Raw genomic sequence first — 12126 nt, forward strand, 5'->3', positions numbered from 1 at the left:
GAAAGCTTTTTATGTTCTTCCTTCTTTAAAGATGATTTTCATCTTTACCATCCTATTTGATTTATGCAAATAAGTCCAACTTTTTCTTTGCCTTTTTCCTATGGACAAAGAATACATAAAATCCAGCCTGCTACTCACGCATGTCGTGATACATGCTAGAAATTGTAAGGCACCTGAAAGGCTGTTTTGACCATAAATACTTTTGCCACTAACCTACATTTTTCCCTTTATTCATCCCTTGTAAGGTAACACGTTGAAGAAATTGCTCAAAATGGACACGTTATCAGGGAGTTGTTCAATCTATTACACATTATCAGGCATTACTACGTCAGTTCCAAGAGTATCCTATTTTAGTAACCCAGTAGAGATTTAAGGGAATAAGATAAAGGGAAAGAGAATGAGGCTCATTGAAGGGAAAGGCTCCAGAAGGATAGTGCAAGAAGGGGATTTATGAAAATCCCTTCCTCTGCCAATCCAATCCTATTACTTCAGAATTAAGGTGGGTACTCTTCCTGACATTACAACCTTTAAAACATTGAATATACTACTGTCAGTGGATATCTCCTTCCTCCTGCATGTGTATTGATACCAACCTCTTTTCCTACTTTTATTCCCCATCAAGCTACCACATACCTTCATTTGCTATAAGCTAACAAAACTATATAAAGAAAACAGCAAATTAAATTTGAGCAAATCAAAACCATCTAAAAAAGTGATCTTAAAAATGAAGATAATACATGATAAGAAAATGTTATCAGAGGAAAATATAGCAAGTGTGGTATGTATATCTATAAGTCTCCTGTTGACTCAAATTTAAGTATTGGATAAAAGCTTTTACTCTCAGCAAAGAATGGATAGAAAAATTCTGAGTTGATCCTAGTGGGGAGGATTCCTGCCATTGGAAGGGCAGAGGAGACGGCTTTAGAGTGGTACAGAGGAAGGATGTAGCTTGATCAACACAGAGAAGAGTCACACAAAACAAGTGATCACTCAGTTGTAGAGAACAAGAGAGTATTCTTCACAGCTTTGAGAAGGAAAAAGAACTAGAAGGGTATGATAGAGGCAGAAACTCTAGAAATCACTATATAATTTTTTTTGCTGAAATAGAAAGATATACATAAAATGCTCAATTTAGTTTAAAAAGCAATAGATGAAAAGGAACTTGGCAGCATTAAAGAAAATTGTATATTAAGGTGTTCTTTTCTTAATTCTCATTTAATTCTGCATGAGGGTGCTTTTCCTAAAAAGCCTTTTGCACCTTGGGTACATCCTTTAACGCCCTGGTACATGGTGAGGAAAGGAATGAAGAGGTCAATATGTTTTTATAGCTAAGAAAATTACTGTTTATCAGTAACCATAGGATTTAATAACTACTGATGCTTATCAAAAGTAAGTTACATCAGGTAGGTTTCAGAATCAAGAGTGCAAAGGAACACTAGAGGACAAAGGAGAAAATGTCCATTTTGTGGTTGACAGAGATAATACTGATAACAGTGGAAAAAAATGGTTCCACAAAAAGGCTTAACATATTTGAAAGTAAAACCATTCTGATAGAAGAGGAGAGATAGGACGTGAAATTTACATCATGCCATGCCCCACCTAAAACCCTTCAGTGGCTCCCCATACGGGGCTGTGCATGATTTGGCCCTTGCCTACCTCTCTATATTTCATGTCTTGCTCGTCTTCCTCCTCCTTCTCAATACTCTAGCCATGGTGAACAACAGTACCTTTGCACAAGTTGCTGTCTCCTTTTGCCTCTCTCCCTCCTCCAACTCAAATGCTGAACACTTATTCTTCAGATCTCAGTTAACCACAGTCTGGATTTGATTTGCTTCCCATTATACCATCAGGATAGGTAGATAACATACATATTAATTACATATAGTATGTATAGATATATTAATCAGATATCAGGGATAAATTAACAAATACCCCATTTTCTCAAATAGAAAACTTGTTTTTGAAGAAACAACACCTTAATCTAATAGAATGATACCACAGTATAGTTAGGAAGAAAATATATTTAAAATAACTATCATTCTGCTCTTCTTGGAATTTTCATCAAATGTTCTTGCCATTCCATAAAAAAAAAAAAAATACTGCCCATAAAAAAAAAAAAAATACTGCAGCGATTGAGAGGTTGGTGGTTGGGGGTTAGTAGGTATAGTTCCCTATTCAAGCTCCTCTACAAAGTACATGGTAATGATGTGACTGATTCAAATGCTTTGGGGGTTGCCACCTTGGAATAAGCAGCAGCAGAATATATGCAGTGCAACTTTTTTCACTTTTATGTGCTGAAGATAAATGATTCAGAGTTCCCCACCATTGATTGGGGCATGCTTTATTGTTATGTACTTAATGCGAACAGACCATTTCAACCTCTTTACACAGAACTGGCCCTGGAGATCTGCAAAACTTTCAATTCGTAGCAGATAGTTTAATATAAAATCACTTCTTGAACAAAACAAGTGCCAAACATTGTGCTAAAAACTTTTCGAGGAAGGTATGAGATAGATTAGATAGATATATGATAGGTAGATATTTATATATCTCTATATCTATATATGCTTTGTCCATTTTATCCACCTTTTCTCTGCAGTGTATGTCATATGGCGGTTCTCAGTATTTGTTAAATGAATGAATGAAAAGTGATTTTCATTTCATAAAAGTCAGGAACCTATGGATTTAAAAACTTGCCCAAGGGGCTTCCCTGGTGGCGCAGTGGTTGAGGGTCCGCCTGCCAATGCAGGGGACATGGGTTCGAGCCCTGGTCTGGGAAGATCCCACATGCCGCGGAGCAACTGGGCCCGTGAGCCACAGCTATTGAGCCTGCGCGTCTGGAGCCTGTGCTCCGCAACTGGAGAGGCCGTGACAGTGAGACCCGCGTACCGCGATGAAGAGTGGCCCCCACTCGCCGCAACTAGAGAAAGCCCTCGCACAGAAACGAAGACCCAACACACAGCCAAAAAATAAATAAATTAATTAATTAAAAAAAAAAAACTTGCCCAAGATCACTCAGCTAGTAAGTGGTGAACTAGATTCATATTTGACACTCAAAATGTTCTGGATTTTTTCCAGAACACTTCACTATACACTGCCTCCCTATTATGTAGTCATTAGGTAACAAATAATAACTTGTTTATTGTCTTATTCAATATATAAAATCCATTTCATTTAAAGTATTTTATATATCTTAAAATTATCAGATTTGTTTTGCATATCATTACTACTTCATTATAATTATTCCTTAGACATTTTAACCAGATAGCATATAATATATTATAATTTACTGTTCAGGAGACAAGTCAAATGAGTCAATTATAAGCTTTCATTTGTCTCTAAAAACACTTTTATTGACATCAAAATAAGTTTATGAATATATGATTGGAGTCAGTGCCCTGTACAAACAGAAAGATGGCTACTTTGACTCCTCACACCCTCTGCACAAGGGAATATAATCAAATGCACAATTAATCCACATATATCATTCACTAAATCATATCTTTGTTTCACTTAAGGTACTTGTTTATGCTATGTAAGTAAAGGTTAAACAGCTACACTGACTACCATTGTTGAATCTGATTCTGTTGCTCAAAACAAACAACTAATGAGCAATCTTTATATATGTGCCAGGCACTGACTCTACTTGGCACTTTGCATCCCTCAGCATTTTAATTTTCATAGCAAAATCTAAAGAAGTAGTTATTATTATTATCTCTAATTTTACAGATTAGGAGATTTAGACTCAGAGAGGTTAAGTGATTTGCTCAAGGTTAAACAACTAAATTGTTGAATCAAACTAGAATTTAGTAAAATCCTTTGTGGACACATGAAAATATATGTATATTTAAAAATAGCCACACTCACATCAGAAACTGAGTTCAGTTTCAGAGGCCAGATAAAGAAAAAAATTATAAAGCTGGCTTCAATACTTTAATATTATTTGCTCATTTTTAGACTCAGTTAGTTTTACTATTTAAATTTTGCTCTAATCAAGGGCTTTAGTTAATTACCCTTTATTTGTTCTTGATAATTGCAGCAGTGTTTTTGTTTATTTGTTTCGTTTCATAAGGCCAGGGTGACCAGACTATCTGGGAGATAGCTGACTTTTTTTATACTTAGCTGGAAGAATACAAGTATACAAGTTCTGGATATACAAATAGCATCATTACCATACATTTTTAAAGTATAACAGAGAAAATATACTGAACTATATTAATTGAAACTGACCTATCATTTTACAGTAGAAGTCAGGATCAGATTTTGGCACAGATTCATCAAAAGCTTTTCTATTGATGACAGGATTCTGGACTCTTAGTGAAAATCTATTCAATTTTCACTTATGCCTGAGATTCATCCTGGAAGGTAGGAAATGTTTTAATTGGTTTTGTCTTAATAGGATTTTTTTCCCTATCAAGATGTTTACAAACACTTAAAAGATACTTTTAAAAATTATACTGGAGGCCCCTCCCCGGCGGCCCCTCCCTCGGCGGAGGCGCTGCAAGCGGAGTGGATGCGAGCTGCCAGATGTCTGAGGAGGAGGAGGAACCCTCACAGGTCACCTTCTGAGATCATCGCGACCCCACCCGCCGACACAGCCTCTGGGTGACTGGGCACTGCCCATGGGCTGCTCCCTTCCATAGATGGCAGGATGTTTGCTCGAGGGCTGAAGAGGAAGCGCGCGGAGGACGAGGAGGCCGCGCCCGCCTACAGCCTGCAGCGCCAGTCACTCCTGGACATGTCGCTGGTCAAGCTCCAGCTGTGCCACGTGCTGGTGGAGCCCAACCTGTGCCGTTCAGTTCTCATCACCAACACGGACCTGCAGATTCAAGAGGAGATGACCCAGGATGGGAGATGGTGCGTGCCAGTGCCCCAGACCGCGGGGCGGGCGTCGCGCGACCTCCTAGTATCCACGGAGATCCTGTGCTGCTGCGCGTGGGAGGGGGTGCACCCGGCCCCTGACCCCGGAGACCTGGCCTCTGAGTTCCAAGTGGTCCCAGCGGTACAGGCTCCCGGAGGCTCTCCGGGTGGCGTCTGGGGCAGGGACGGTCCTCGAGAAAACAGAGGAAGCTTTCATAAGTCGCTCGATCAGATATTTGAAACACTGGAGAGTCAAAGCCCCGGTGCAGTAGAGGAACTGTTTTCCGACGTGGACGTCTCTTACTACGACCTGGACGCTGTGCTGACTGGCATGCTGGGCGGTGCCAAGTTGATCCAGGACGGGCTGGACCTTGTGGTGGATATCCTGGTGGAGACCTGAGCCGCGACTGGGGCACATAGCAGATGTGTTTGTGAGGCCGACGAAAACAGCTGGCGCACTGGGGGTGTGAGTGCCCGCTACCCTGCAGCCGGGGCTGGCCTTTGGTTTGTCTGAGATTAGGAGAACGACCCAGAACAGCATCTCGCCCGCTCCCCTCTCTCTCCCTCCCTCCCCGCTGGGAGGCTTTTCCGCAGCCGGTCATCGCGCCTGCCCTGGGCCCTTGTCTGTGTCCTGCTACAGCCCCGCCAGAGGATGCCAGCGCCCTTCTCCTCATCCAGCCTCATCCAACTTTAGACAGGTGAATTTTCTAAAATTAAGTTTTATATGTTTTGGGCAATATTTTGTCTTAAGATATATTTTTAAAATTTTATAATTTTATCACTTTTGATTTTTTTAGCTATTTTCTTAAAAATATATTTTGTCTATAAATATCCTCTGCTGCTACATTAGAAACTTTTATAACCTAAACAGTTGCAGTTGGTGTATTTCATTTTTTTTTAAGGTTTAACAAACACTGTTCTTTTTCCAACAAGCATCACTGCCCTGAGTCTGCAGTGTCCACACATGGTGATTTCCACTTTAGACTCGGGTGTGAGCCTTGCCCATATGCACTGCTGCGGTCAGAGCGAGGTCAGAGTTGAAGGCCTTGCACGGCGGTGCCTTTATCAGATCTGCTGTGCGAGCCACGTCTCCGTTAGACTTCAGTGTAGATTTTGGAGGGTTTTATTTATGCCCATTTATGTATGTGTCTTCAGAGCCGAAGGTCAGGTACGGTCTACCTGGAGATCATGCACGCCCTGAGGTGTCTTGGCCAGTGCCTCCAGAGGGTCTGAGACTCAGGGCCCCTCTTGTGTGGGTTCCCCAGCACAGCTGACCTTCCTCCCGAAGATGCCGCCCTCTGCGTGCCCCTGCCTGGCTGGGCTGCTGGACCCGGGTCAGCTGGGCCCATGTGCCAGCGTGTTTGGGAAAGGCATGTGTCAGTGCACCACTGGATTGGAGAATGTTGGCATAAATTTAAGCCTAGGATTAAAGAAATCTGTACACATGTCATTTATGGGCCCTCAGTCTTGAGGGTCGTTGACAGTGGGGTTGGCTGGGTGGTGTGTGTGCCTTGTGATCCTGCCGCAGGCACTGAGTCCGCCCACAACTTTTAGATCTTTTTCACTTGTTTACAACTAAGACTGTACTCTCTCCCACCCCCACCCCACGTTTCCCATTTCTCATGCTTTTTCTTCCTTCTCCAGCCCTTAGCCCAAAGGGTTGTTTTCTTTTGCGCATATGCTATTCTTAATATCAGTGGTGTGCACCTCATTTTATTAAAAAATTATCCAACCAAAAAAACTTATACTGGAAGGAAATAAAGTGATTAACATTGAATTGAGAAATATTATATTACCTGATTTTTCAGATACCTACAGTGTGTCCAGTCATTTGGACTTTAAGAAACCTGGAGGTGGATTTTGCTCTGATACTTAATATATCTACAACCTTGGCCAAGTTCTACTTGATAAGCCTCAGTTTCCTCATGTGAAAAAAATAGATAATTTTTAAAATCTGTATTACAAGGCAGTTTTGAGAGTTAGTGATTATGCATGGAGCTTAGCATAGTGCTTCACCCACAATAGTAAGCAATCTAAATTTTAATTACTCTCATTAGTGTAGACACAAGATATCTGTAAATCCATTTAGTTCCATTGTGTGTGTGTGTGTGTGTGTGTGTGTGTGTGTGTGTGTGTGTGTGTGTGTGTACACGTATGTCTCAGTTTTGTCAAACTCCTTACACAGGAGTTTCTTCTCCTTTAGATGACCATTTAATAATATAATTGTTACCAAACTGAACTGAGGTCCACTCACCTAACACTCAGCAAAGCCTGTCTACTGACACTGGGTTGTGGTGAAGGAAAATACAGCAGTTATTGCAGGGCACCAAGCAAGGTGAATGCGCAGCAAATACTCTAAAAACCCAAACTCCCTGATGGCTTCCAAGGAAGGGTTTTTAAAGGTAACATTAGGGATGAGGGTTGCAGTGTACATGATCAGCTTGTGGACCTTCTTCTGATTGGATGGAGGTCAAAGTGATGTTTCAAGAATCTTAATCTAGGGACTTTCAAGATGGCGGAGGACTAAGACGTAGAGATCACCTTCCTCCCCACCAATACATCAAAAATACATCTACATGTGGAATAACTCCTACATAACACCTACTGAATGCTGGCAGAAGACCTTAGACTTCCCAAAAGGCAAGAAAATCCCCATGTACCTGGGTAGGGCAAAAGAAAAAAGAAAAAACAGAGACAAAAGAATAGGGACGGGACCTGCACGTCTGGGAGGGAGCTGTGAAGGAGGAAAAGTTTACACACACTAGGAAGCCCCTTCACTGGCGGAGATGGGGGTTAGGCGGCGGGGGGGGGGAGCTTCAGAGCCATGGAGGAGAGCCCAGCAACAGGGGTGCAGAGGGCAAAGCGGAAAGATTCCTGCACAGAGGATCGGTGCTGACCAGCACTCACCAGCCCAAGAGGCTTTTCTGTTCACCTGTTGGGGCAGGTGGGGCCTGGGAGCTGAGGCTCAGGCTTCGCAGTTCAGATCCCAGGGAGAGGACTGGGGTTAGCTGCGTGAAGAGAGCCTAAGGGGGCTAGTGCACCACAGCTAGCCAGGAAGGAGTCTGGGAAAAAGTCTGGACCTGCTGAAAAGGCAAGACACCACTGTTTCGGGGTGCGTGAGGAGAAGGGATTCCTTCCCCATGTGCCCACAGAAGGCAGAGCACCACCCAAGCAAGCTCCAGAGACAGACGTGAGCCACGGCTATCAGCTCAGACCCCAGAGAAAGACATGAAATGGTAATGCTGCTGCTGCTGCCACCAAGAATAAAGTATGCAACCACAGGTCATTATCCACAGTCCCCCCCTCCACACCGGGAGCCTGTGCAGCTGCCACTGCCAGGGTCCCATGATCCAGTGACAAGTTCCCCAGGAGAACACACGGCATGCCTCAGGCTGTTGCAACGTCACACTGGCTTCTGCCACTGCTCGCCCCGCATTGCAGTTATGACTAACATACCTCTCCCTCCCCATGGCCTCAGTGAGCAAGAACACCCTAATCATCCACTGCTTTAACCCCTTCCTGTCTGGGCGAGGAACAGACACCTGAGGACAACCTACACGCAGAGGTGGGGCCAAAACCAAAGCTGAACCCCAGGAGCTGTGAGAACAAAGAAGAGAAAGGGCAATCTCTCCCAGCAGCCTCAGGAGCAGCAGATTAAATCCCCACAATCAACTTGATGTACCCTGCATCTGAGAAATACCTGAATACACAATGAAATGTCCCAAAATTGAGGCGGTGGACTTTGAGAGCAACTGTAGACTGAGGGTTTGCTGTCTGTGACAGATTTGTTTCTGATTTTTATGTTTCTATTAGTTTAGTTTTTAGCACTTGTTATCACCAGTGGATTTGTTTACTAGTTTGGTTGCTCTCTTCATTTTTTATTATTTTTTCAAATTTTAATAATTTATTTTTATTTATTTATTTATTTTTCTTTCTTTTCTTCTCCCTTTTCTTTGGAGCCATGTGGCTGACAGGGTCTTGGTGCTCTGGCCTGGTATCAGGCCTGACCCTCCGAGGTGGGAGAGCCGAGTTCAGGACATTGGATGACCAGAGACCTCCCAGCCCCAAGTAATATCAGTCGGTAAGAGCTCTCCCAGAGATATCCGTCCCAGCTGTAAGATGCAGCTCCACCCAATGGCCAACAAGTTCCAGTGCTGGACACCCCATGCTAAACAGCTAGCAAGACAGGAACACAAACCCACCCATTAGCAGAGAGGATGCCTAAAATCATACTAAGTACACAGGCACCCCAAAACACACCACCAGATGTGGCCCTGCCCACCAGAAAGAGAAGATCCAGGCCCACCCACCAGAACACAGCCACCAGTTCCCTCCACCAGGAAGCCTACACAAGCCACTGAACCAACCTCACCCACTGGGAGCAGACACCAAAAACAACGGGAGATACAAACCTGCAGCCTGCGAAAAGGAGACACCTAACACAGTAAGATAACAACATGAAAAGACAGAGAACTATGCAGTAGATGAAGGAGCAAGGTAAAAACCCACCAGACCAAATAAATGAAGAGGAAATAGGCAGCCTACCTGAAAAAGAATTCAGAGTAATGATGGTAAAGATGATCCAAAAGCATGGAAATAGAATGGAGAAAATACAAGACATGTTTAACAAGAACCTAGAAGAACTAAAGAGCAAGCAAACAACGATGAACAACACAGTACATGAAATTAAAAAGTCTCTAGAAGGAATCAATAGCAGAATAACTGAGGCAGAAGAATGGATAAGTGACCCGGAAGACAAAATAGTGGAAATATCTACTGCAGAGCAGAAAAAAGAAAAAAGAATGAAAAGAATTGAGGAAAATCTCAGAGACTTCTGGGACAATATTAAACACACCAAGAGTCGAATTATAGGGATCCCAGAAGAAGAAGAGAAAAAGAAAGGGTCTGAGAAAATATTTGAAGAGATTATAGTTGAAAACTTCCCTAAAATGGGAAAGGAAATAGTCAATCAAATCCAGGAAGCGCAGAGTCCCATACAGTATAAATCCAAGGAGAAACATGCCAAGACACATATTAATCAAACTATCAAAAATTAAATACAAAGAAAAGATATTAAAAGCAGCAAGGGAAAAGCACCAAATAACATACAAGGGAATCCCCATAAGGTTAACAGCTGAACTTTCATCAGAAACTCTGCAAGCCAGAAGGGAGTGGCAGGACACATTTAAAGTGATGAAAGGGAAAAACCTACAACAAAGATTATTCTACCCAACAAAGATCTCATTCAGATTCGATGGAGAAACTAAAACCTTTAAAAACAAGCAAAATTTAAGAGAATTCAGCACCACCAAACCAGTTTTACAACAAATGCTAAAGGAACTTATCTAGGCAGGAAACACAAGGAAAAGACCTACAATAACAAACCCAAAACAGTTAAGAAAATCGTAATAGGAATATACATATTGATAATTTACTTAAATGTAAATGGATCAAATGCTGCAACCAAGAGACATAGACTGGCTGAAAGGATACAAGAACAAGACCCATATATATGCTGTCTACAAGAGACACACTTCAGACCTAGGGAAACATACAGACTGAAAGTGAAGGGATGGAAAAAGATAATCCATGCAAATGGAAATCAAAAGAAAACTGGAGTAGCAATTCTCATATCAGACAAAATAGACTTTAAAATAAAGACTAGGGGCTTCCCTGGTGGCGCAGTGGTTAAGAATCTGCCTGCCAATGTGGGGGACACAGGTTCGAGCCCTGGTCTGGGAAGATCCCACATGCCGCGGAACAACTAAGCCCGTGAGCCACAACTACTGAGCCTGTGCGTCTGGAGCCTGTGCTCTGCAACAGGAGAGGCTGTGACAGTGAGAGGCCCGCACACTGCGATGAAGAGTGGCCCCCACTCGCCGCAAATAGAGAAAGCCCTCGCACAGAAACGAAGACCCAACACAGCCAAAGATAAATAAATAAATAAATAAATTTTTTTAAAAATATAAATAAATTAAAAAATAAAGACTATTACAAGAGACAAAAAAGGACACTACATAATGATCAGGGGATATTTCCAGGAAGAAGATATAACAATTGTAAATATTTATGCACCCAAAATAGGAGCACCTCAATACATAAGGCAAATGATCACAGCCATAAAAGGGGAAATCGACAGTAACACAATCATAGTTGGGGACTTTAACATCTCACTTTCACCAATGGACAGATCATCTAAAATGAAAATAAATAAGGAAATACAAGCTTTAAATGAAATATTACACACCATGGACTTAATTGATATTTATAGGACATTCTATCCAAAAACAACAGAATACACTTTCTTCTCAAGTGCTCATGGAACATTCTCCAGCACAGATCATATCTTGGGTGACAAATCAAGCCTTAGTGAATTTAAGAAAATTTAAATCATATCAAGTATGTTTTCTGACCACAACGCTATGAGAGTAGATATCAATTACAGAAAAAAATCTGTAAAAACTACAAACACGTGGAGGTTAAACAATACACTACTAAATAACCAAGAGATCACTGAAGAAATCAAAGAGGAAATCAAAAAAATCCTACAAACAAGTGACAATGAAAACACGATGACCCAAAACCTATGGGATGCAGCAAAAGCAGTTCTAAGGGGGAAGTTTATAGCAATACAAACCTACCTCAAGAAACAAGAAACATCTCAAATAAACAACCTAACATTACACCTAAAGCAATCAGAGAAAGAAGAACAAAAAATCCCCAAAGTTAGCAGAAGGAAAGAAATCATAAAGATCAGACCCGAAATAAATGAAAAAGAAATGAAAACAATAGCAAAGAGCAATAAAACTAAAAGGTGGTTCTTTAAGAAGATACACAAAATTGATAAACCATTAGCCAGACTCATCAAGAAAAAAAGCGAGAAGACTCAAATCAACTGAATTAGAAATTAAAAAGGAGAAGTAACAACTGACGCTGTGGAAATACAAAGGATCATGAGAGATTACTGCAAGAAACTATATGCCAATAAAATGGACAACCTGGAAGAAATGGGCAAATTCATACAAAAGCAAAACCTTTCGAGACTGAACTGGGAAGAAATAGAAAATATAAACAGACCAATCACAAGCACTGAAATTTAAACTGTAATTAAAAATCTTCCAGCAAACAAAAGGCCAGGATCAGATGGCTTCACAGGTGAATTCTATCAAACCTTTAGAGAAGAGATAACACCTATCCTGCTCAAACTCTTCCAAAATATAGCAGAGGGAGGAACTCGTTCTACGAGGCCACCATCATCCTGGTACC

At 41.6% G+C, this 12126-nt stretch overlaps 1 protein-coding gene across 1 annotated transcript; it reads left to right on the forward strand.

Annotated features, from left to right (window-relative positions):
• The first annotated feature begins 4651 nt into the window (after positions 1-4651).
• On the forward strand, positions 4652-5260 carry LOC118888341 (cell division cycle-associated protein 4-like). The gene has a single exon (XM_036839309.1). The coding sequence runs from the start codon at positions 4652-4654 to the stop codon at positions 5258-5260; it is 609 nt and encodes a 202-aa protein (XP_036695204.1).
• The last annotated feature ends 6866 nt before the right edge of the window (positions 5261-12126 follow it).

The sequence above is a fragment of the Balaenoptera musculus genome, chromosome X (assembly GCF_009873245.2).
Source record: "Balaenoptera musculus isolate JJ_BM4_2016_0621 chromosome X, mBalMus1.pri.v3, whole genome shotgun sequence".
In the NCBI taxonomy this organism is placed as follows: Eukaryota; Metazoa; Chordata; class Mammalia; order Artiodactyla; family Balaenopteridae; genus Balaenoptera; species Balaenoptera musculus.